This window comes from Pseudoliparis swirei, chromosome 5 (genome assembly GCF_029220125.1).
Source record: "Pseudoliparis swirei isolate HS2019 ecotype Mariana Trench chromosome 5, NWPU_hadal_v1, whole genome shotgun sequence".
Lineage (NCBI taxonomy): Eukaryota > Metazoa > Chordata > Actinopteri > Perciformes > Liparidae > Pseudoliparis > Pseudoliparis swirei.
This window is the reverse complement of record NC_079392.1, coordinates 23,831,668-23,858,545: the sequence shown is the minus strand read 5'-3', so window position 1 is coordinate 23,858,545 and position 26,878 is coordinate 23,831,668. Positions and strand designations below refer to the sequence as shown.

Below are 26,878 nucleotides of genomic sequence, written 5' to 3'. Positions count from 1 at the left end.
TATTATTGTACGTGTTAAAACATACACGTCACCATGTGATGCACCAGAATAGCTACACAGCTAATGTGCGTCTGTCGTCTCTTAAAAGACCATAACAAACAAACAATAAAAAAACAACAGTGCAGGATAAGACACACTACCACAGTATATGTGCTCAGAAAAACACAAAACACACACAAAATTAATAAACAATAATCCCTTTCCTGAAGCCCAGCAGGTCAAACACACTTAAGATCACAGAAGGTGAAAGAGGAGCAGTATAGTCTTCACATATTTGGCCATTTTTTGCTTGAGAAATTGCCTAAAAGTGGTCAAAATAGTCGTAAAAACATGTTCTGCTCTTGTGCTGAACTTCTCAAAACGATAAAAAACGCGACTGGGTTCCCGTGGTAACCGATTGATCCCTGTGGTTACTTGAACACGGGCCCGGTGGCTTTACCCTGATGAACTGCACCCGGCTTGTATTTCCTGTCGTATTCCTGTCCCTCCGCTCGCCCTCGGCTTGACCTTGTCCCGAGTCAAATGGCGTGGGTTACATCGCCAGAGGAGAAGATATACAGCACACTGTGTCCCTAACTGTGTCACTGTGTCCCCCCCCCGTCGTGCTTCAGGTTCTACTGGGACTTCACCATGCTGATGTTCATGGTGGGCAACCTGATCATCATCCCCGTGGGCATCACCTTCTTCAAGGAGGAGACCTCCACGCCGTGGATCATCTTCAACGTGGTGTCCGACACCTTCTTCCTCATGGACCTGGTGCTGAACTTCCGGACGGGCATCGTGTTCGAGGACAACACGGAGATCATCCTGGACCCCAAGAAGATCCAGAAGAAGTACCTGCAGAGCTGGTTCGTGGTGGACTTTGTGTCCTCCATCCCCGTGGATTACATCTTCCTCATCGTGGAGAGGGGCCTGGACTCCGAGATGTACAAGACGGCCCGGGCGCTGCGCATCGTCCGCTTCACCAAGATCCTCAGCCTGCTGCGGCTGCTGAGGCTGTCCAGGCTCATCCGCTACATCCACCAGTGGGAGGAGGTAGGCACGCAGCAACATTCACAACATGTACAGCGACATATGTACGGGGCTGCAGCCCGATGCTAACATAGATGGCCGAATCATGTGGTATAGTGGACCACGAGGGGAGAACACATGAGCACCACTGGTGTTGATTGGGCCCAAAATAACCTGAAGGATGTGGGCAGATATTGCATAAACAGACATTATTAATGATATATAAAATGTTATTGTTATAAACTTCTCTCTCTCTATATATATATAAATATGTATATATATGTATATATATACATATTTATATATACTTATCTATTAATTTATATATATATATATATACATATGTATATATTTTTATATACATATATATTTATATTTATTTATATATGTATTATTTAAATATATATACATATATTTATATATATATATATGTATACATATATCTTTATTTATATATACTTATTTATTAATTTATATATATTTATATATAAATATATATATATATATACATATTTATATATACTTATCTATTAATTTATATATACATATGTATATATTTTTATATACATATATATTTATCTATATATATATATTGATATATGTATTATTTAAATATATCTACATATATACATATATTTATATATAAATGTATATATATATACATATATCTTTATTTATATATACTTATTTATCAATTTATATATATTTTTATATATATTCAATACATATATATATATATATATATGGACCAATGAGCCAAGACCGGTATCTCCCTCATGAGCCAATATCGACCAATAAGATTGTCTCTATCCGACAGCGACATGGAGGTTACTCCTGGTTCGTGGAATCTCTCCAAATCAATATTTCTTTATTCATCAGAAACAATAGTGAGAAAGAAAAGTTATTTTTGTGAAGAAGATATTATATCTAGATATCGACTTGTTACAGATGCATTGGCATCGTGCGTACGCCGGCCGATGACTAACACGGGATCGTAGCACAGAAATACCAAAGTAGGTGTGATGTTATTTAGAAACAGTGACGTTTTTTTTCTTCTTCCCACCAGAGGGAGTTGATTTAGTCAGCTGTGAAAAGGTGACACTTTGTTAAACAGAAAGAAAGAAGAAAAAAACAGATTTCATGGATCCGGATCAAGATCGTTGTCAAATGGTGTTTAAAGCATTTAAAATGTGTCGTTATGGGATTAATAAAACTAAATATAGAAATATAGGCATGGGCATCAACCATGCTGCAAATGGAAACATCCATAAAGGGTCCACAGAGTGGGTTTATTGTGAATTTTAAGGTGGATTAGCCACAGATCAAAGGCCCCATGAGTTATTGATCATCACCGATGATCCTGTATACGAAGTTAGCTTCAGTTTGGATGTTCTCTTCATGTTTCCCGCCACTTTTAATTGTTTTATTGAAGAAAACAAACTCTAGCGCTCTAATTAATTTCACAATATTTGGATTCCGGTGCCGTGGTGATGATGTAATGCTGCGTGAACATGAAAACAAAGCTCTGTGTGATTACTCCCACGTTGTGAAGCAATAAGCCGGATAGCTGCACGACAGCTGATGAAGTTAAGAATTCATCAAATATTAATTTGCGCTTTACTCGTCGGAAAGCCGAAGAGGGATTTTCCGAGGAGGTAACGCAGTGACCGGAGACACTAATTGCCTTTTCATCGTTGCCGTAGCAAAAGTTTGCTTTTTAATTTTTTCCATAATTTTCCATATTGTTTCAATGTGACATTTCAAACCGCCCGGTTTACCCGTCAGGAAAAGTGGTCAATCCTCATATGTCATCTGCATAAACACGATTAAGCCCTCGCTGGGCGCCGTTCTGCATAGAAAGGGAAAATCCATATTTGGATGAGCCAAGCGTCCATAAATCAAAAGTGTGGAATAAATAAACAAGCAGTGGATTACAGAGTTTATTTGAGCTCCAGGAGAAACCTGACGACTGAACGCTGCTCGGCACCGATCGGCTTCGTCCAGCAGAGCCGTGCTCCGTCCCAACATGGCCGACCGGGCTTCCCCTCGGCTCGGCTCGGCTCGCGTATGTTTTCCCAAAAGATCCTCCCAGAGTTGTGCTGATTTCCCCGTTGAGCTCCACTGCAGCGCTCATAATCTGTGAAAGGAAAAGAACCAGCAGGTTGTGCATGTTTCACGTGACTCTCTGAATAGACCATCTATGTGTGTGTGTGTGTGTGTGTGTGTGTAAGCAGGGAGAGATAAGCATTGTCTGGAATAACCAGAGCAATTTCCTGAGGCAGGAAGCTCGTATCAGGGGCGTCTCTAGGACTTGGATACATCTGGGGCTTAGCCAGTGCAGTTTAGATCGGAAAGTGACCCACGGCGAGCGTTAGATGGTGTGCATATCAACTCAAAATAAATGTGTTTCATTGAGGACTACTCTTTGCGCATGCGCCAGCTGAAAATCAGTTGTTTACATGAGGTGAAGACACTTTCAGGGCTGTACGGTGGTGTAGTGGCTAGCACTGTCATCTCAAAGCCAGGGGGCCGTGGGTTCAATTCCCAGTCGGGGCGTTCCTTCTGTGTGGAGTTTGCATATTTTGTTAGTTAGTTAGTTTATATTTTGAGTTGGACAAACACAAATTAATTTAATTTAATGAATATCGTTATTTTATTTTAGATGTATTTGATACAAATGAGTTGGACTAACTTAATAACATTTTATTGCACTGATGTGCTAAATTTGAGTTGGAGTGGCATATAATTATTGGATGGAAAACCTGCCAACAATTTAATTGAGTTCATCCAATGAGTCATTTCTTTGAGTGTAGAAACACTCTCAGACAGCAGCTTGCTGTTACGTGCGCCTGCTGCCAGCCTGACTCCGCTGTTTTGGGTGAATGACGTCACGTGGGACCTGGAGGTGTTAACCACTTGTGTGCCAAATCTTCTTTTTTTAAATTTTTGTATTAACATTCGGGGCTAATTAAAAAACATCCGGGGCTTGTCGACAAATCATACAAGAACATATAAAAGTAATGAACTGATTTTGTATCTTTATAGATCTTTTCTGAGATTTAGCTTAAATTATGCGAACATTAAAACATTTTTACCGCACCAAGGAAGAGTTTATAAAAATAAGTCAGACTTTTGTATGTTAAGAAAAGTCCTGTATATAGATTTCCCCAAGAGTTCCAGGAAATGAATGATGCAGACGTATTCCATACATATCTGAAATCCCCTACAATAACAATCAAACTATTTTAATGTATCAATTAGGACATTTTTCAAAGTAAAAGTCCTAAATGTTTAAAGAAATCGGTAATTTCTTTAATGTTTGAGTTGCTTTATATGTGTATTTCCTCATAGTCCTAGGCAATAATGCTACACAATAAATAGAATGCTTCAATCAACACCGTGATCGGTGATCGGTATTATCGGATCGGCAGGTACTGATTTCAGTGATCGGTGATCGGTATTATCGGTGATCGGCAGATACTGATTTCAGTGATCGGTGATTGGTGATCGGCACCAAAAACCTGATCGGTGCATCTCTAGAGGAGGAGGAGGAGGAGGAGGAAGAGGAGGTGTTCCGTGCACAGACAGCTCACATGCTCACTACTAAAGTGTCGTGCGCCATTTGAAGCCCTTAAAGTGGAGAGTAATGAATGCTCCCATGCGCCGTAGCGTGTGGAGTGGTACGTGTGTGTTGTGGTCCGAGTGGCTGGAGGATGACATGCTTCCAAAAAAGGTTTTTGCTTTTCTTGTGTCGGCTCTGTGACGAACAAAGAGACGTCTGCACTCGATTCTCTAGTGAGAAACGAGCCGTCTGTTTTTTGAAGTGAACCGCCCCATAAAGAAGAGCGTTCCATTGTGCACGAATATGGAATTCTATACGTCGCTCATCCACCGCCTGGCCTACTTCTCTGTCCCCTAGTGGGGGGGGGGGGGGGGGCTTTTGCTTACGATTTCGCGAGGCTAAGCTTTTAGTTTTTTCTTTAACACATTGATGTAAACCTACGCACACACACACACACACAGTGGAAACCAGGCCTGCCCGGTAGCCGGCCAGAGCCACGCCGAGAGGCCCGACCGCGGATCAAAGCCTCGTCGGTGGAGGCGTCATCGTTCATCGTTCTTCGTCTCGTCCAGCTGGTTCTGATGTGAAATCCTCAGCGTGACACTAATACTTGACCATGATTGAGGAGGAGCGGCGTGCGGCACGTCGACCACGTTGCTTCTGATGAGCGATGTCGTCTCAACGTGTTTTACCTCCTGATAAAGACAAAATAGTTGATGTAGTCGGTCCAGGCTGTTTTACTGAAGAGAGGAAGAGGAGAACCAGGACCGAGCGGGCCAGACTGCAGTACTCGTGAGAGGTTCTTTAACCCTTGTGTTGCCTTCGGGTCAATATGACCCGATTCAATGTTTAACCCTCCTGTTACCTTTATATTTACTAACATATTTTACCCTTGAGGTCAATATGACCCCAGCTATTAAAATCTCCAGAAAATTATTAGAATTAATATTGTTTTCCAAGTTTAAGTGTGAGGTACTTTATGTTTGTTTGTTGACTCCCGAAAGAACACCGACATTAAACATTGAATCGGGTCAAATTGACCCGAAGGCGAGACAAGGGTTAAATATTGAATCGGGTCAAAATGACCCGAAGGCAACACAAGGGTTAAAGGGACTCTGGGGAAACACTACCGCCTTTGTCCACAGGGGCCGCCAAATCACGAAATTAAAGTTCCTCGTAGTCGCTTTAAATCTGCACGCATCAAACAATGTCGAATGAAGACCTAAAAGAAAACACAAGACATCGATTAATGCTGCTTTAAGAGTCGGATACTTTAAAACACATCTTTCCATCCCCTCGCACATCTATCTCCGTCTTCCCCTCCTCTCCAGCGCTGACGACCGTCTCTCTCCCCCTGACAGATCTTCCACATGACCTATGACCTGGCCAGCGCTGTGATGCGAATATTCAACCTGATCGGGATGATGCTGCTGCTGTGCCACTGGGACGGCTGCCTCCAGTTCCTGGTGCCCATGCTGCAGGACTTTCCGTCCGACTGCTGGGTCTCCCTCAACAAGATGGTGGTAAGTAAAAATAAATTTGTATTTGTACATGTTACACAATCAGAGGAATATCAGCGTGCGAAGGGGTTTGACGGAGCAATCACTGCAAAAGCCAAAAGCATTCAGCGTTTCCCCCACGGAGCACAGAAGTGTGTTATTTGCATGCAGTTGGGTGAATCAGATTTATTTAAGGTTGAGTTTGCACACACACACACACACACACACGGCCTTAAACCCAGGAGACATGCCAGTGTGGACAGCAAGCAGGAGTGAGGGATGAAAAAAAAACGTTTTTCACTCCATACATCACTTCATGTGGTTCGTTCTCTTTTTTCTTCACCTCTCCTCTCAGACGTCGTTCCCTCGTTCTCGCTGACAGGTATGGCTTCTGGCCATCTGCTGGAAAGACGGAGGCAATTTAATGCTGACGTGAAAGAGGAAGACACAAAAAAACACCACTCAAGCTGCATGAAGTACACTAATCTCATCTCATCAATGAAAGTATCATTATTATAAGCAACTTGTACCGTAAGATTCTCTTTTCAATCACATCTCAGGCTTTAGAACGAAAATAAATCCGCAATCAATCAATAAAATACAAAACTACAACACACTACAGTTTCCCAAATCCCCATAAAGGTGAATCTGAACCTCTGTAATATTGCTTCAACACATACTGAACATTATAACCGTAAAGCTAGCGTGGATCATCTCGCTAATGGCCAGCAGGGGGCGACTCCTTTTGATGCAAAAAGTCAGGATTGTATAGAAGTCTATGAGAACGACGGAGACTCTACGTCTCACTTGATTGGTGAACATTATAAACATGAGTTCATGGACTTAATCTCTATTTCAAGTCTGCTTGATGTTCATTTAGTACATTATGATCCCATTTAGAGTAAAAAAAGATAGACCATAAAGCGGGGTGTGCTTTAGGGTGTGGCTACCTTGTGATTGACACGTTGTTTGGGAGTTGTCAGTGTCTTCTTCTTAAAACGTTAACCCTTTAAACATGTTTCCAGTCCATGAAGGTTCATTGTCACCATTTTGTTTAACTAAAACAAATTTTGTATTCGCCGTTCGGTTTTACTTTGCTCCAAATAACAAAATGGCGACGGCCAAAATGATGAATTTGAGGTTTCCGAACTACAGTCCACAAAACCAACGGGTGATGTCACAGTGACTACGTCCACTATGTCCCCAGTCTATGGATTGACATCAATCCATGGGACTGGGATTATGTTCCTGTGGTAGTTTATTCCATTTCTTGGATGTTCCTGTGGTAGTTTATTCCATTTCTTGGATGCTCCTGGGGTAGTTTATTCCATTTCTTGGCTGTTCCTGTGGTAGTTTATTCCATTTCTTGGATGTTCTTGAGGTAGTTTATTCCATTTCTTGGATGTTCCTGAGGTAGTTTATTCCATTTCTTGGATGTTCCTGAGGTAGTTTATTCCATTTCTTGGATGTTCCTGTGGTAGTTTATTCCATTTCTTGGATGTTCCTGAGGTAGTTTATTCCATTTCTTGGATGTTCCTGAGGTAGTTAATTATCTCCAAAGGGTGCAAACGTAGAGGAGATGATTCTCGGAAGCTGTCAGGCCCCTCCCCCTTTTTCACGAGTGATGCACGCGAGTCATTTTGCAGGTTTAAAGCAGATTTTCACTTTGTTAATGACAAATCCAAAACGTGTCTGTAAATATTGGTCGGAAAAAAACATCCAACAGTTGTTTCGATATTACAGTCTGGACCAAAAGGGGCGGAACGACCGACAGGCTAGAGTGGCAAAAGAAAAAAATCAATGTTGGCCTATCAGTCTGGCTTTTCCCCAATGTTGTTAAATCTAAAAGCAGTATAGATTTTTCTCCCCCCTCTTACTTACGCTTCGTCATGAGCGTAGCAGCACAGCTGCTTCGGGCTCGCACATCATCACCGACAGACACGCCTCTGGATGCACACCGACAGCCGTCTGACACCTGCAGCTGCGTCTCACTCCAGAGGCCGGGATCCTGTTCGGCGAAGCTGGGTCCATCAGAGCACGGGTTCTCAAAATAAGGCGCTCTGTAATTCGCTAGAAATCAGTAAAAAAAAAGTGCGGTATCATTAAGAAGTGCTCGTCTACAGACGGGGACGATCTGCGCCCGTAAAAAGAAGCATATCGTGACCTTTGCTCCCGTCACGTTGGCTTTGGGCCAATTGGAAGTCTGATACGACTCACGGCGGTATATACACTCATTATTTTTAAGGAGGATAAGTGATTTTAAATCCGGATTTATTGGGGTGACGGCGGTCCTGCTGCTGTTCATCGATCGCCGAACGCTTTCAGGATCAATCACTTGAAATAAAAACACGTAAAAGCTCTCGAAGCGCGATTGATTTGTGCATCACTGCGAAACTTAAGGTTGAAACGTTTTAGAAAACACATAGTTTATAGCATCTCGTATAAATGGTAGTAAGCAGACGCTGAACCGGTGTAATGATGAAGAGTGGCTCCTTGGATAATGTGCATCCCTGCGTCGATTAGCTTCAGTCCTGTAATGTGTACCCCCCCCCCCCCCCAAGACAGCTGACCGTTTCTCAGTTTGTATATGTTGTAAAAATACAGCAAGTAAGACGATCTCGTTGTATTGTGTGTGTGTGTGTGTGTGTGTGTGTGTAGAGAGAGAGAGCGTAAACCAACATGTGATAACTAAATATATATACAGGACTGTCTCAGAAAATTAGAATATTGTGATGAAGTTCTTTATTTTCTGTAATGCAATTAAAAAAACAAAAATGTCATGCATTCTGGATTCATTACAAATCAACTGAAATATTGCAAGCCTTTTATTCTTTTAATATTGCTGATTATGGCTTACAGCTTAAGAAAACTCTAAAATCCTATCTCATAAAATTTTAATATTTCCTCAGACCAAGTAAAAAAAAGATTTATAACAGCTGAGTGTTTGTCAAGGCTCAGGAAACCCTTAGGCAGGTGTTTCGAGTTAATTAGACAATTCAAGTGATTTGTTTAATACTCTACTAGTATACTTTTTCATGATATTCTAATATTTAGAGATAGGATATTTGAGTTTTCTTAGCGTAAGCCATAATCAGCAATATTAAAAGAATAAAAGGCTTGCAATATTTCAGTTGATTTGTAATGAATCCAGAATGCATGACATTTTTGTTAATTGCATTGCAGAAAATAAAGAACTCATCACAATATTCTAATTTTCTGAGACCTGTATACAAAGAGAGCGACCAGGTAAGCGACCAAGGCAGCGAGGAAGCGACCAAAGAAGCGACCAAAGAAGCGACCAAGGCGACCAAGCGACAAGAAGCGACCAAAGAAGCGACCAAAGCGACCAAGCGACAAGAAGCGACCAAAAAGCGACCAAGGAAGCGACCAAAGGAAGCGACCAAGAAGCGACCAAAAGCGACCAAAGAAGCGACCAAGGAAGCGACCAAGGACCAAAGGAAGCGACCAAAGAAGCGACCAAGGAAGCAGCCAAAGAAGCGACCAAAGAAGCGACCAAAGAAGCGACCAAAGGAGCGACCAAAGCGACCAAGCGACCAAAGAAGCGACCAAGAGAAGCGACCAAGGAAGCGACCAAAGAAGCGACCAAAGAAGCGACCAAAGAAGCGACCAAGGAAGCGACCAAGGAAGCGACCAAAGAAGCGACCAAGGAAGCGACCAAAGAAGCGACCAAGGACCAAAGAAGCGACCAAGGAAGCGACCAAAGAAGCGACCAAAGAAGCGACCAAGCGACCAAAGAAGCGACCAAGAAGCGACCAAGGAAGCGACCAAGGAAGCGACCAAAGAAGCGACCAAGGACCAAGGAAGCGACCAAGGAAGCGACCAAAGAAGCGACCAAAGAAGCGACCAAAGAAGCGACCAAGGACCAAAGCGACCAAGGAAGCGACCAAGGAAGCGACCAAGGAAGCGACCAAAGAAGCGACCAAAGAAGCGACCAAGGAAGCGACCAAAGAAGCGACCAAAGAAGCGACCAAAAGCGACCAAAGAAGCGACCAAGGAAGCGACCAAAGAAGCGACCAAGAAGCGACCAAAGAAGCGACCAAGGAAGCGACCAAGGAAGCGACCAAGGAAGCGACCAAGGAAGCGACCAAAGAAGCGACCAAGGAAGCGACCAAGGAAGCTCTCTCTCTCTCTCTCTCTCTCTCTAAGAAGAAGACATAGTTATAGACCATAGTTGCATCATGCTGCTCCAGAAGTCAGAAAAATGCTGCATTTATTCAACCAAGACCTTTTAATAAGCCGCTCGTTATATTCAGAGGAAGTAAATGTCCTCCTTGAAGTCTTGACTTCAGACTCTGAGGTGGAAGTTGCAGTCAGACCCATCAGCCCATTATCTACACATTAACACACACACATCTAATTTAACTTGTATGCGTCAGTGCTCCAGTCGAGATAAATACTTTAATACTTTTTAACGTCGGGGTTCCTCATTAATCTGCTCGAGTTGACTTCCGGCAGACACCGAACCGTCTTCACCTTCCCGTTTACTCTCCGGGTTTAAAATAATGAATAATGAAACTCCTCCGGTTCTGAATAATGAACACCGACACGGCTAACCAGGTCTTTTTACAGTTTACATATTAAAATCCTAAATGTCAGTCCTTTCACGGCAGGGTCGGTTTTCCAACTGGAGGAGAGGCTGCACGCTGTCGACGACACACACACACACACACACACACACACATTCAAATAACAAGCCGAGTCTCAAACAGCATGCAAACCCAGACGGACGGGCCATCGTCGATTCTATACTTACCTCGCCGTGCATCACGGAGGTCTCGTGCTCCCTTTGTGTGTCTGCCCACATGATTTATGGACAATTATCATCCACACCGCTTCAAAAAGATCCGTGGAAAATAAAAAAAATGCACATTAGAGGTGATTTCATCGGCTTCCCCTCCCTCGGGGCGGTGTCTCTGCAGATTGAGTTTTATTGTGTGACAATGAGGGATGTCATTTTTAATAAGAAGAGCCAGCTGTACGCTGTCACTTTTAATCAGCTGCTATTCCCAACTCCGCCGCACGCTGACCTGCTGCAGCTGGTCGTTGACGAACACACGCGTCCACTCCTTTTGCTTTCGATTGGATCTGCACTCGTCTCGCATACAGTACTCCAATTAGCTATGAAGCTGAAACCTAGCCGCTGCTTAGCTAAGCATAAAGACTAACAGATCATGCACCTTCAACCCATTGATGCTAATGTGGATGGCACTAAACCGGCACGCTTTCTTTTTTAATAACTGAAATATTAAATATAGGTCATCATTATGGCCCCATGCCGCTACCTTGTGATTGACACATCTTGGAGTTGTAATTTCTTTTTTAAGTGTTCACTCAGAGCTTCAACCTTTCACAGCGGGGGGTTTCACTTCATGAAAGTACATTTTCTTTGCCCTTTTTTGTGCCTTCTGGTTAATTCTTTTTTTTTAAAGCCATGAAGCCTAAACTTCGAATGTACGGTCCATTATCAGTATACCAGGAAGAATAAAAAAATCCATTTTCAGGACCACGGTTCGGTGTATTGACAGTAATGAACGCACGTGACCGTATAAGAATAGAGCCTGTCAGACGAGCCGAGGGCATCGCTTTACGTCTCCTCAGCGGCCGTCTATTCTTAATGTAGTCGTTCCCTTTGTGCAGCACCTTGGGGAAACAACCCCAGAGACGGTGGAGTTGTTATTCTCTGGAGCTCGTGTCCACTGAAACACTGAGTGTGTGTGTGTGTGTAGGAGACTGAGAGTGTGTGAGAAGGTGTTTCTCTGGCTTCCTGCTGCTCATCCAGCAGCGGTGTGGCCGGCATGCTGATGGCTGACGGGTCTCCACATGTGGGGACGAGTCTCCGACTGAGGCCCCGAGTGTGTTCGTCAATGTTCTGTTCGGTATGTAGTGAAAGGAAAATATAACACCTTTGTAAAGGTGTGGAGATCATTCATGGCGTTTCTGGAGGGGGGTGATTCTGTAACCCCCACACATCTTTTTATTTAATTAAATGTTGTTGTTTCCTCTTTCTTCTCTCATTGGTCACATCTGGGAATGTGGGAGCGTTCTATTTGGGGAGCATAATATGTTTCTATCCCTGCATGCATATATATATATATATCACTCTCTACTGTTATTTTAATTTTAGTTATACTGCTGAAAAACAACTAACCATCCCACTGAGATCTCTATTTTATATTTTCAAGTGCCTTTATGTACTTTTGATGTGCCTTGTTATGCTTTGTGTAAGTTTTTTATTATTAAATGTACTTCTTTTAACAATCATAATATAAAATAAATAAAATAAATAAAATAAATAAAATAAATAAAATAAAATAAATTAATTTAATTTAATTAAATATAAATGTTCTGTTCCGGTTTCTCTGAATTATTCTTTTCATAACTGGCTTGAGACACGAGCGGTTACAGAGGGTTACAGAGCGTCGTCGTGGATGAATAGGTCCAAAACAACAGATATGAAACACCCAGCCGGTTTTATGGCACCTTTTCCTTGCTGTTCCTCCTATCACCTCTTTTGGCAGCCTCTGGCCAGCACGTCCTCTTTCACCTCACCGCCCCCCCAAAAAATAGAAAGAAAATACGAAATAAATTTGAATCTCAAATGAAATGCAAATGTTCCTGGAAAAATCCAACCAACAAAGCAGATACAAATCCAAGCAGTTAATCAGCGACTGAAGGCTCCACTCGTCTCAGAGAGGAAGAAGAAACACACGTGCAACTTGGACCGTGTGTGTGTGTATGTGTGTGTGTGTGTTTGAGGAGCGTATGTGACTGAGTGTGTGAGCTCCAATCAGAGGGCACACTGGAGTGGGCCGATTCACAGGCTCCTCATTTACACTACGCTAATTTTATTTGTGTCCTTCGTCTTCTAGCTGCTCACTGATGATGATGATGATGATGATGATTAGGCTCTTCACCAAACCTGAAACATTTATCCGAAAATGAGCCGTACACAGAAATGTCTTCCTCTCCAGCACTCTTGACGTTTAATGTACTCTCTCTGTCACCGCTTCACCGCGGCATGAAAAGGACGATAATAATATACACTACCGCTCAAAAGTTTGGGGTCAACTTTCCATGAAAACTCACTTTTATTTATCAAATAAATTGCAAAATGAATAGAAAATATAGTCAAGACATTGACATGGTGAGAAATAATGATTTTTATTGTAAATATTAATGTTGTTTTTCTTGTGGCTCAAAGGAAGGCCAGTTTTAGAGCTTCTCTCACCAGCACAACTGTTTTCAGCTGCGCTCACATAAAAAGGGCTTTCAAGGGTTTTCTACCCATCCGTTAGTCTTCTAAGGTGATAACACAATGTACCATTAGAACACTGGAGATGGGCCTTTACACACCCATGTAGAGACTTCATTAAACACCAGAGAATAGTCATTTACCACATTAACTATGTAGAGATTGTGTTTATGATTAATTTAATGTTATATGCATTGATAAAAACAGTGCTTTATTTTGAAAAATAAGGACATTTCTCAGTGACCCCAAACTTTTGAACAGTAGTGTACAAATAATTATTCCACGAGGACACGATAACACAGCTTAGTTCCTCTTCACCTCCTCCACCCGTGTCCTCATGTTTGCTTCCCCCTCACTCGTCTTCTCCTCCCGTCTCTCCTCCCCCGAACAGAACGACTCGTGGACCGAGCTCTACTCCTTCGCCCTCTTTAAGGCCATGAGTCACATGCTGTGCATCGGATACGGACGCCAGGCGCCGGAGAGCATGTCGGACATCTGGCTGACCATGCTCAGCATGATCGTCGGGGCCACCTGCTACGCCATGTTCATCGGACACGCCACCGCACTCATCCAGTCGCTGGACTCGTCCCGGAGGCAGTACCAGGAAAAGGTAAAACAAAAACAAAGGGTCTGGCTACTTTTTTTTGGTGTCCCGTGTTGTTTCACTGGATGGGTTCTGCTCCACAGCTCGTGGGGATGCAATGGGGCGGGTTTAAAGTCAGAAAAACAAACGCATTTCACTACTTATCAATAGAAATGTGGGATAATCCATGTGGTTTAATCCAGGTTAGTAGCAGCCTTCAATATAGATGTGATTATTTAAAGCACAGGTGTCGAACACAAGGCCCGCTTGAAATTGAAGAAAAATATCCCGTGCTTTTATTTTGAAGGTTTAGGATTAAATGGATTTATGTTATAATATTAGAGACATCTTCTTATGTATAATATTTCTACACTCAAATAAACAATAACCAAATGCAAAGAGAGTTATTTAACAATATGTTCGAGGAGTTTATCAAGTGTTTCCGGCCCTTTAAGAGGGCGGCCATGATGCTGATCTGGTCTTATTTCACCTCCATGCTCCTGAAGCCGTTGACCAATCCTTCTTTCTCTCTGGAGTTTTTGGCTTCGAGCCAAATCTAAAGTCCCAGTCCACAATTTAAAGTTTTCTTTTAATCAACAAAATGTCCTCCGCTCCTCACGAAATTCGAAAATAACTTAGTTTGATGAACTAGCAATAAAATGGTAATTGGTGTCCAGTTGGCCTTTTTGACGTTAATGTCTCAAGGACGTCCGGAGTCTGCTTAGTGTCGCCCGCATGGCGCCGTACTGCGTCAGCGGCGTGGCGTCTGCAGCAATCACTTCCTGCCATCGGCCTCGTCTTCCTCTTCCTCCGCGATGCAGTGAAATAATGAGCAGGCTCGTCCAACATGTCGACGCGGCAGAGTAAACAGATCAGACTTAGAAGCGTTTTCATGGCTCCGGCACTAAGCTCCGCCCCCACGGAAAGAGCTCGAGGGATCAAGAGCTGGACAAAGCACGCTGGTGTTTCTTTCTGCTTCATCAGAATGGACCCGTGCTGTTTGGTCAGCTTTAGTTAGTTTGTGTCTCGGAGGTCTGGGGACAGGAATGTGAAGAGACGGAGATCTGTGATCAGAGACTGGAGCAGTGATTCTGACGGACGACTTTTTGATCACGCGGTGGAATTGCCAGTTTTTACGTCTGCTTGCTTTCACATAACTAACTTCAAATGAAGCTGCACTTTCGAACCATTTATCCATAATCTTTAGTTAATTCCCCTGTTTATTTTTTATTTTTAGCTACAATTTTAGCTATTTATCAGGATGCTTTTAGCTCATTATTTCAGTAATTTATTAATTACTTTATTCCCCTGTTTATTCATTATTTTTAGCATTTCTTTGCTATTTATCAGGATGCTTTTAGCTCATTATTTCAGTAATTTATTAATTACTTTATTCGCCTGTTTATTAAATATTTTTAGCGAATTATTTTGGCTATTTATTAATGACTTAATTAGCCTGTTTATTTATTATTTTTAGCTACAATTTTAGCTATTTATCAGGATGCTTTAAGCTCATTATTTCAGTTATACATTAATTAGCCTGTTTATTCATGGCCTTTAGCTAATTAGTTCTCATCCATACTTTTCACTATTTCATTCATTAAATTGCTTTTAAGGCATTTATATTAATGTGTGTACGGTTGTTATTTTCCCGACCAAAACACATGCATGTCTTCAATTTTAGGAACATGGTGGGATTTTTGCAAAGGGCCAAAGTGGGTGACAGGTGACCCCACCTCCCCCAAGTAGCGACAAGGTAGCTTAGCGTTCCCTCATTACCCCCCTCCTTCACATTGAGGGTACTGGCCTCCTCCTCCTCCTCCTCCTCCTCCTCCTCCTCCCGTCTGCATTGCTTCAGATGTCCACTCGCCCTTGACTGTTGGGCAACGCACCATCTGCCAGCGTACACCGCACATGGGCGGAGGGCATTAGCCGTTATGTAACTCCGCTCCCCCTCCCCCCCCCCCCTCCTGTCACTTCTTCCCCACCATCAGCAAGAGTGTCCGAATATTGGTGAGTGGAGGGAGATGTGACCCCCCCCCCCCACACACATACACAAACACATTTAAAACGGTGACTTGAGGGAGCGCTCCCTTCATCACCCCCCCCCCTCCGAGGCCTGACCTCCTCACACTAAAAACAAAGATCTAAAAAGCGCTTTTTATGGAGCTCAAATGAGGGGACCTTGAATTACATTTGTTATTTGGTCAGACACCATCTCCAGGGTCAAGTGTGTCATTTTCATGCTCAAACCTCCACTGGAATATTAAGATTTTATGTATTTAATTTATAATATGGTCATTAATATATATAAATATATGTAAACATGCAGACTCTAAATCGGAGACTGTAAGAAGGGGATGAAGTTTCCGTGAGGTTATCACCATCTTGGCTTTTTGCCACCACAGGTGACACGAGGGGGCGGAGCTAACGGCATCAACTTGCATTAATGTCATCAGTAAAATGTCTCTGATAGTAAAAAAACTTTGTAAACTCACAATGAAGACGCATCGTAACATGGACGTGTTTAACTTTCTGCTGTAGTCGTGCAATAGTTATTATAGAGAAGGACATCACACACACACACACAGGACGTGTCACATCCTGAGGCTTGACGTTCAGTGACATGGGCCATTAATTGGAGGGCCAATTTAATTTCTCCCTTCCCTCCGTTGCAGCTTACAGTGACAGCCATGCATCACACTCGTAGCCCCCCCCCCCCCGCCCAGCTAAGTCAGCAGACCCAGAGGAACAGATCGTGTTTCAGAGGCGTTTGTTAGTTTCATACAAGTAGCCGACTGCGGAAGTCTAATCTGCATCCCCCGGCCACGAAGTTTGATTTAAAAATAAATAAACGTACATTATTATTTGTGATGTGGGATAATATCTGTGACATTGTGTTGGAAATGAGTCGAATGCGGAAAATAGTTTTGGGGGTTTCTGTAAAATTGCCAATATATTAATTTATAGTTCCTATGAACGGGTTGTGGGAGCGAGACCCCCGTCGTTCCCCTTTGGAACGCGACCACGGGGCTTTTGCAAAATATACTTTCAAGAGAAATTGTTGAGCTTCACTGAAAGTGTTACTGGAGTTTGTTTTGTTTTGTTTATCCGAAATACACATCTATTAGCGACGTAGATTTCTCCTAAATTCCCCACAGTTAGCGTTAGATTATGCCTCATTTTTTATATTTAGACATAATATTTTTAGTAAAGGTGTTATACAACAAGTCGTTGTCTAAATGTAACTATCTATATTAGTTAAAGGCTTCATTACTCTTGAGGCATCCGAGTTGTCCATTCATGGGAATATGATATCGCGGGGAGGTCAAAGGTCAACGTCCGCCCCATTTAGCGAATGCAATATTTTAATCTTTTTAGGGAATTTCTTCTTCAAATGTTGCTTCTACGTCCACGTGTCACGAAAGGAGGAACTGATTAGTTTTTTTTGTGGTCAAAGGTCAAAGTCACTGTGGACGCGATACCTCAGGAGCTTCGGGAGGAAATTCATAAGCTAATTATGACAATTAGATAGATAGATAGATAAATACTTTATTAATCCCCAAGGGGAAATTTGTCGTAGCAGTAGCAGCACCAATAAACTGAACACACGAGAATAAAAAATTAAATATAAAAAACAGGGATGAAAGATATCGATGTATCCAAGTGAAAGATATAGATGTATACAAGAAGTATACAAAGTAAAATAAAAAATAAAATATATATGTATATATACAACATATATGGATACACAATACAATACTAATGACTAAAATTAAATTAAATATAAAATATTAAATATAGACAGTGTGCAAAATGCAAAGTGTGTGTATGTGTGTAGTGTAAATGAAAATGAAATGTGTGAAGTGCAGATCAACAATTATACACACATGTCCAATGAGAGAAAAGTCAGGTTGTTGTCCGGGTGACCGTGTTTACATTCAAGATGTGTTGGAAATGTGCAAAGATGGCTGACCCTGACCACGTGGCCCGAGGCCATGAATCAAGCCTGCAGGAGGTCGGGATTAAAATCAGAAAAGGATGCAGTTCATTGTTTCTGCTGATGTAATCCACCTGGATGATTCATTTATTCGTGTGTATATCTATTCGTGTCGTATAATGCATCACACGGTCCTTAGGGAAAAGTGCCCGAAAGAGACTTTCCTAACACAGCAGCTGGATTTTGAACGATGACAATGCGAAAATCTAAATCCCGATTTAAGTCCCGCCTCCGCTTGTTAATCCAATCGCATGCCCAGGATTTTTTTGTGGAAGTGCCGGCCCCCTTTTTCCCGAAACAGGCTCCATTGACGGGTTTCTCAGATGGTTCTGTGTAAGGAAGAGGAGGAGGAACAGTTAGAGGAGAATGTGGGATGAAAAGCAGGAAGAGATTATAACAGATGTGGATTTAGTCTAAATGGAAATTAAGTTTTCCTGAAAATACTTAGAAATGTCGCTCCCTTCCACACAACCCCACGTTTTCTCCTCTTCTCTGCTTTCTCCGATGGAGGTAAAGATCCTCCGGCATGGAAACACATTTAATGACATCCTACCGTGACGACCGGTGATTAGCCGTGTCGCGGAGGTCGAGCCTTCATCTCCTCCTCCGGCCCATATGTCGCCGTGTCCTCTCCTGCACGGGGAGCCGGCCCGTCCCACGCATGTGTCCTTGACTGTTCCACTCAAGGTCATCGTCCTTTCACTCGCAGTGCGCCTCCCGGTAAACGTGTGATTGTCTGGTGGACAGCCACAGGCAGGGTGCTATCAGGGCGATTAGAGGAGTGGACCTCGTTAGTGCACACCTCGTTAAGTCTTGAGTCTTTTTGAAGGTTTATTCTGGCCAATCAGCATTGAGACACACGCGACACAGAGGGATGTAAAAGGACAACTTATTTAGCAAATCTCTTTTTCAGCTTCCTTTCAGCTTTTCGACCATTTTTTGTTTGTTTATCCAACTTCAGAATTGAAAGCAAAGTTTAGTTTTGTCATATTCAGTCTTTTTTTATTTCCTCTTGTTTTTCACTTGAGGTTAAAACAATGAAAATGGACAGACGCAACAACAATAACTTCAAAGGAAGAAGGAAACACAAAATTATGACTGCTGATTAACGTCGACGTCGCAAAGCCACAGGTGAGCCGTAAACAACGGTGGCTTCGCCCGACGCGCCGCAATCAATTTATTATTTCACCCGCAGTGAGTGATTCACGAGAAAACCCCAAAAAGCGAGCGTCGTGTTTGAGTTGCAATGAAGATTGGACCTGGAGGAGTCGTTTGTATTCTGGTCTGGAGGTCCTTCCTCCATCGTTGGGTCACAAACAGCTGATTCACTCCTGCTTGTATTGTTTGTGTTTGTCATCCACTGAATGTTGGCTTGTTTACTCTTGAGGCTTTCCGGTTGTCCATTCATGGGAATGTGATATCTCGGGGAGGTCAAAGGTCAACGTGACCTAACGTCCGCCCCATTTAGCGAACGCAATATTTCCATTTTTTTCAGGGAATTTCTTCAAATCTTGCTTCTACGTCCACCTGTCACTAAAGGAGGAACTGGTTCGTTTTTTTTGGTCAAAGGTCAGAGGTCAAGATCACTGTGAACGCGATACCTCAGGAACCTCGGGAGGGAATTCATACGCTAATTATGACACATGTCCAATTAGAGAAAATGATGAAGTGATGACATTTCGGACGGACATGGATAAAGAGGCGTACGACGTCGAGGATGTAACTTTATATTATTTTATCAGATACCAGCTGTTGCATATTTTCTGAGGTGCGTTTCCTGTTCACATAACAGGAAGTAAAGCCCCGTGGGCTCGTCGTCTCGTGGCCATTTTCACCCTCAGGAGGCTTTCGTTATGTGTGTGTGTGTGTGCGTGTGTGTGTAGGTCAAGTGTGTGTTACGTGTTTAGAGGAAGGTGGCGATGTGTGAATCCAACACACGATGCGCCATCTTCCCGTTATGAATAAAACAAACGCCCCAAAAGCCGTTCCACGTGCGTCCGGTGAACGGGGGATAAAAAGCGAGGGATTCGTATCTCGACGGCGTCGATGCGGCGGACGCTATTTCCAAAAGTGAGTCGAGGCGTGAAATACGTCATGGAACGCTCGCCCTGCGATGAACATATCGCGGGCGAACACGTGAATCACGCGTGAATCAGACTCAATCTGCTCCGGCCCGTTTCCGCTTTTGAATTTTTAAAATTATTTCTCACCACGTAGTTACATTTTTATCAATTCTAGCGTAAACAACAAACATCTTCCTGTCCCAGAATAGTTACCCGACGTATTTTTTTTTTTTTTTTGGACTTCAGAGGTCATGGAAGAGGTCACAGAGCAAGACCACATGTATTTAAGCCGTGTCAAGATTCTGTCCCTTCAAAATAAAGCTCTGCTCCAGAGCCTCGCCGTGGCCGCAGGGCAGCGTCGTCTTTTCTTCTCTAAACACGTCGTGATGAATCCTCGTTCACGAAGACGAGATGTTTCCTCAGCAGCTTCGTCGCCCTCGTCTTCCTCTTGTAGCTCAGAGGGACAAATGGCTCACGAGGTCTTCACGACGTCTCATGATCGCTACGACGATATTCTGGAGGATAAATGAGAAAACTAATCTACGTCTCTCCCGCTTCCTCTCCTTCCTCTCCTCATCTCCTTCCTCTCCTTCCTCTCCATTCTCTCCATCCTCTCCTCATCTCCTTCTTCTCCATCCTCTCCTTCTCCTCATCTATATCCTCTCCATCTTCTTCTTCATCCTCCACTTCCTCTCCTCATCTCTATCCTCTCCATCTTCTTCATCCTCCACTTCCTCTCCTTCCTTTCCACCTTCCTCTCCTCATCTCCTTCCTCTCCTTCTTTTCCATCCTCTCCTTCCTCTCCTTTCATCTTCCTCTCCATCCTCTCCTTCCTATCCATCCTCTCCTCCCTCTTCATCATCTTCTCCTTCCTCTCCATCCTCCAATTCCTCTCCTTCCTTTCCATCTTCCTCTCCTCCATCCTCCACTTCCTTTTCTTCCTCTCCATCCTCTCCATTTTCCTCTCCTTCCTCTCCTCATCTCTTTCCACCCCTTCCTCTCCTCCATTCCTTCCTCTCCATCCTCTCCTCCATCTTCTCCTTCCATCTTCCCATCCTTCCTCTCCTTCCTCTCCCCCTCACCTCCTCTCCATCCTCTCCATCATCTTCATCTTTCTCTCCTTCCTCTCCTCCTCTCCTTCCTCTACCCCTCTCCAGTACAAACAAGTGGAGCAGTACATGTCGTTCCACAAACTCCCGGCAGACTTCCGACAGAAGATCCACGACTACTACGAGCACCGGTACCAGGGCAAGATGTTCGATGAGGAGAGCATCCTGGAGGAGCTCAACGAGCCTCTGCGCGAGGTACGGACACGGACACACACACACACACACACACACACACACACACACACACACACACACACACACACACACACACACACACACACACACACACACACACACACACACACACACACACACACACACACACACACACACACACAGCTTCATCTGTATTGATTTGCTGATCAGCTGTTCTTAAAGAGGAGCTGGCCACTTCATGTTTTTCTGAAGCCGTGATGTGATTGCATAACTCTCCTGACACGTGTCAGAGCCGGTCTTCATTCTTCTTCCACATTTATAAAACCAAATCTCACAAGGCCAATTCCGAGTTGCCTGTAATTCGGCCGTCTTTTCTTTGTCACGAACTGGAGGGGAACAAATGTGTTTGGAGTAATCTTCTCGTGGACTCCGTGTTCCCGCCGCTCACCTGAGAGACGTTTTTCCTGCTGAACCCCGTTTACTAAAGTGCACAGTCAGCAAAAAAGGGGAAACATATGGAGGATACTCCAATGAGCAGCGCCCGGGTCCCTCACGGCAACTAAAAGGGAGTTTTATTATCTGATTATGTAACCCTTTTATAATAATAATCCATTTAATTAATATAGTGCTTTCTAAAGGTACTCAAAGACACTTTATGTTACATTCATACACCGTAGACGCAGCTACAGGGAGAAATTCAGGGGTAAGCATCTTGCTCAAGGACACATCGACGAGGGCGGGGATTGAACTACCAACCCCCTGATTGGAAGACGGACCTGCTAACCACTGACTCACAGTCACCCCAAAATATATACTAATATAATACCAAACATTGAAGTTGTACTCTGAATATTACCGATACAATGGTCAATGTAGACCAGTTCCTTTTCCCGAATGTAAAGCATGTAACTCTTAATTAATTAATTAATCGTGATATTTCTAGTTTTTTAAAGCCAATGCAGAACAAAAATAACGTTGAATCTTCTTCACACACCTGAGTGTTCCTCGTGAACTTCTGGACTGCAGACTGAGGCTGTTACCGTGGTGCCTGATCCACTTCCTGATCCACTTGCTGCTTCCACTTCCTGCTTCCACTTCCTGCTTCCTCTCTAAATCTAGGAAATCGTCAACTTCAACTGCCGTAAGCTGGTGGCCACCATGCCGCTGTTCGCCAACGCCGATCCCAACTTCGTGACCGCCATGCTCACCAAGCTGCGGTTCGAGGTGTTCCAGCCGGCCGATTACATCATCAGGGAGGGAACCATCGGCAAGAAGATGTACTTCATCCAGCACGGCGTGGTCAGCGTGCTCACCAAGGGCAGCCTGGGCATGAAGCTCATGGACGGGTCCTACTTCGGAGGTGTGTCACCGCTCTATTCTACTCTATTATACTCTACTATACTCTATTATGTTATATTATAATATAGTATACTCTTTTCTACTATATTATATGATATCATACTCTGCTATACTCTATTATGTTATATTCTACTCTATCATACTCTATTCTACACTATTGTACTATATTCTACTCTACTATACTCTATTATGTTATATTATACTATATTATAATATAGTATACTCTTTTCTACTATATTATACAATATCATACTCCGCTATACTCTATTATGTTATATTATACTCTATTCTGCTCTACACTATTATACTAAATTCTACTCTACTATACTCTACTCTATTATGTTATATTATACTATATTATAATATAGTATACTCTTTTCTACTATATTATACTATATCATACTCTGCTATTCTCTATTATGTTATATTATACTCTATTATAATATATTATACTCTATTCTACTCCATTGTACTATATTCTACTCTACTATACTCTTATGTTATATTACACTATATTATAATATAGTATACTCTTTTCTACTATATTATACTATATCATACTCTGCTATACTCTATTATGTTATATTATACTCTATTATAATATATTATACTCTATCATACTCTATTCTGCTCTATTCTACACTATTGTACTATATTCTACTCTACTCTATTATGTTATATTATAATATAGTATACTCTTTTCTACTATATCATACTCTGCTATACTCTATTATGTTATATTATACTCTATTATAATATATTATACTCTATCATACTCTATTCTGCTCTATTCTACTCCATTATAAAATATTATGTTCTATTATACTATATTCTACTCTATCTTAATATATTCTACTCTATCATAATATATTCTGCTCAATTCTGCTCTATTCTACTATATTCTACTCTATTTTACTCTAGTCTACTCGAATATACTCTACTATATTCTATATTATACTCTAGTATACTATATTATACTTTATTATTACATGTTATGTTCTATTCTACTATATTCTTCTCTATTCTGCTCTATTTGACTATATTCTATTATAATATATTCTACTCTATTCCAATATAATCCAGTAATATCCCAGATGTGGTTTTACTATTTAAATAATAATTAAAGTCTTGCCTTCGCAGCCCTGCCCTCTCTGGCTGTGTGGAAACATGCAACCACACGTAGGCATGCACAGGCATGCACGCACGCACACACACACACACACCCACCCACACACACACACACACCCACACACCCTTCTCGTGGGTTTATGGTTTTGACTACATTGCTGAACACCTGGTCTCCTGCAGCAGGCCAGAGGTCACTGGCAGTAATGTTGATGTGCAGGCTACACACACACACACACACTCACACACACACACACAAACATCCAATTAGGAACAGCTAATTAGCAACAGCATATTGCTGGGAGAACAATCCCTCGTCCAGACGTCCTCTCATCATTCATTCAGAAAATAACGGCATGAAGCCAGATTGAATTTGTTGAAAAATATAGGAAACTGAGTTATTTAAAAAAAATGTTTTACTGTTGTGATTATGAGTCTGAACTGCCAACGCTTTTGTTAGTTGTATTAGTTAATTAGATTGCATGGCATATACATATTTAGAATCTAGAATAAGGTGAATAATGTTTATATGGATCCCAGAAACAGGGGATGGAGTTTCGTGCTAATAATGCTAATATTCAGTATTTCTCATCATATGAGCGGCTGGCTGTGGCTCTCTGGCGACACAGTGGTTTAAACAGCTTTTTGATGCATATTATTCTGAATATTATTCAGCCCGGGAATATTATTCTCTCCCCGCACATCTCACTAATGATGCGATAGCAACATGTAAATGCTGGTGTCGTGTACTGTATAAGCAGAACGATCCAAAGGGAGAATTATTTTTTTTAAAAAGGACGTCTGGAGCTTCCTGTGGAGCTGTTCCACCATTCTTACTAAGCTGGAGCATAAAGCTTAAAACTTCCCTTCTCAAACATGTGGAAGGAAGAAGCCGCTGACCACGAGGATCCTGCAGCAGAGCGGCTCTCCGTCTATAAGCGCGGTTTATTAATCATTCATCTACGGAGGAACTATAAATGCTTAATCAGATCGGCAGAAAACATGGACACACTCAAGGTCAGCGAAGTAATCTCTGAATAAAAAGCAGCTGTGTCCTGACTGGTCAAAGAATGAGTGTGTGTGTGTGTGTGTGTGTGCGTGTGAATGTACAGCGCAGGTGTCAAACAGAAGGCCCGCGGGCCGAATGTGGCCCGCCACGTCGGCCCATGACGGCATGAAAAACATACGATCACCTTTTCTTCAGGAAATGTACACAAAAAAAATCCTGTGCTTTTATTTTGAAGGTTTCAAATTAAATTGATTTAAATTATAAAAATAGACATTTTCTTATGTACAATATTCCTACACTCGAATAAACAATAATCACATGCAAAGAGGGTTATTTAACAACATGTTCGAGAGTAATTATTATTATTAATATCTTTATTACAGTATCTGTTTTAAAGAGACAGTGTCGTCTTAAGCAGTTGTGTCTTCGATCCTTCCTATTTTTCTTTTGTCACCCTGAAGCTAAATTTGATACCGTTAGTAAAAAACACAACTTGTTCTCTTACTTCTTTAGACAGCTCACCTGTGACGGCTTTCTGCCTCCTCTAACGTCTCGCTCCACGTGGCGTTTGCACGATTTCTACCGTGCCCAAAGGTACAAAAACAGCCAATCAGAGCTAAGGAGTGTCCGCTGCAGCTGTCAGCCCCCCCCCCCCCCCCCCCCGCCTCGCGGCTGATTGGTTGTTTTCCTCCGGCTCAGGTAACATCTTGAGAATGTCATTAGAGGCCCTCTTCCTCTGATTACCTGTCTCATGCGCTGCCGTCGGGGCGGAGTGACAGTTTGAGATCTGACGTAACGTTATCTTTCAGAAAAGAAAGTCACCGTCTGCTAACGGGGATGTAGAGGAGAAGATAAATGCCGAGCTCGGCATAACGAGTGGACGCGGCGCCCTTGTCATCTGACCCCGCACGTCGGAGTCGCCTCGCGTTTCGTTTATTTTGTCCTCCCTCCTCTCGCAGGGGAGGTCGCCGGAGAAGAAGAAAAAAGAAAAAGAGGGCATACGGTTGTCAAGACAACGGTCGGGCCCCCCAGCCCGTAGAGGAAGAGGGGGGGGGGGGCTCATGGCTGCACATGTCTAAATATAGAGCGTAGAGCGGGCTTCCTTCACACAGCCGGGAGGAAAGACTCCTGTCTAGGGGAGGTGTGTGTGTGTGTGTGTGTGTGTGTGTGTAGGTGTGTGTCCGGGTGTCTGTCTGTCTGTGATCTGACCGTCTCTCTCTCCTCCTCACCAGAGATCTGTCTGCTGACCCGCGGCCGGCGGACGGCCAGCGTGCGGGCCGACACGTACTGCCGCCTGTACTCGCTCTCCGTGGACAACTTCAACGAGGTGCTGGAGGAGTACCCGATGATGAGGAGGGCCTTCGAGACGGTCGCCATCGACCGACTGGACAGGATCGGTAAGGCCGAGTCAACTTCACGCCGCGTGATGACCGCAAAGCACGACGGTCGGAGCGCAAAGGTTTTTAAATTTAAAAAAAAGTCTCATTCCTAGGAGACGAGTAACCCTTGTTCCTCATATGTGTCCTGCTGTGTGTCTTTTATTTAGTTTCTGTCACTGTTTTTTTGGGTCTTTTTATACGTTTCATAAATCATAATAACTGCCCGAATCATCTTTTTACACCCAGGCCTAATTTATGTGTGATTTAGTTACGGATAAGTGGCGTTGACGCCCCGCGGGTACGGCGTACCGTCTCCACGAGCAAATGAGTCATTCGGGAGAGGAGTCGAGGCGCGAGGCGGGAAAACCGATTAATTCGTCCGACTTGACGTCTCTGTCGAAACTCCGCGGCGCTTTTCCGACAGCTGCGCTCCTCTGAATTGAGGACGGCGTGTTTCCGCGGCGACGATTATTCACGGCTGCGAAATCGTTGTTGTTTTTTTTAGAGAATGCCGGTTTCTGGAGCGTTAATCTGTCGCTTCCAGGGCACATCTTGAAAACAGTTATTACCTTCGCATTGAAAATGCGGAAGGTAATGTTTTGATCGCCGTGTATTTATTTATTAATTGTATGCGTGTTATTCGCATAAGTAAAAAAGTATTGAACCGAATCGCATGAAATTTGGTGGGATGATTGGTTATTATCCGGGGACCATTTGATTCGATTTTGGGATCGATCGGGTCAAAGGTCA

The 26,878-nt window shown here is 42.9% G+C and overlaps 1 protein-coding gene across 1 annotated transcript in view; it reads left to right on the top strand.

The window, feature by feature from the left end:
- The window catches only part of hcn2b (hyperpolarization activated cyclic nucleotide-gated potassium channel 2b), a 31,016-nt gene that overhangs the window by 2,007 nt on the left and 2,131 nt on the right, over nt 1-26,878 (top strand). The window contains exons 2-7 of the mRNA XM_056415057.1: nt 612-1,035; nt 5,935-6,096; nt 13,737-13,955; nt 21,149-21,295; nt 22,376-22,616; nt 25,982-26,146. Of these exons, the coding sequence (XP_056271032.1) occupies nt 612-1,035; nt 5,935-6,096; nt 13,737-13,955; nt 21,149-21,295; nt 22,376-22,616; nt 25,982-26,146 (1,358 nt within the window). The remainder of the gene's footprint in view (nt 1-611; nt 1,036-5,934; nt 6,097-13,736; nt 13,956-21,148; nt 21,296-22,375; nt 22,617-25,981; nt 26,147-26,878) is intronic.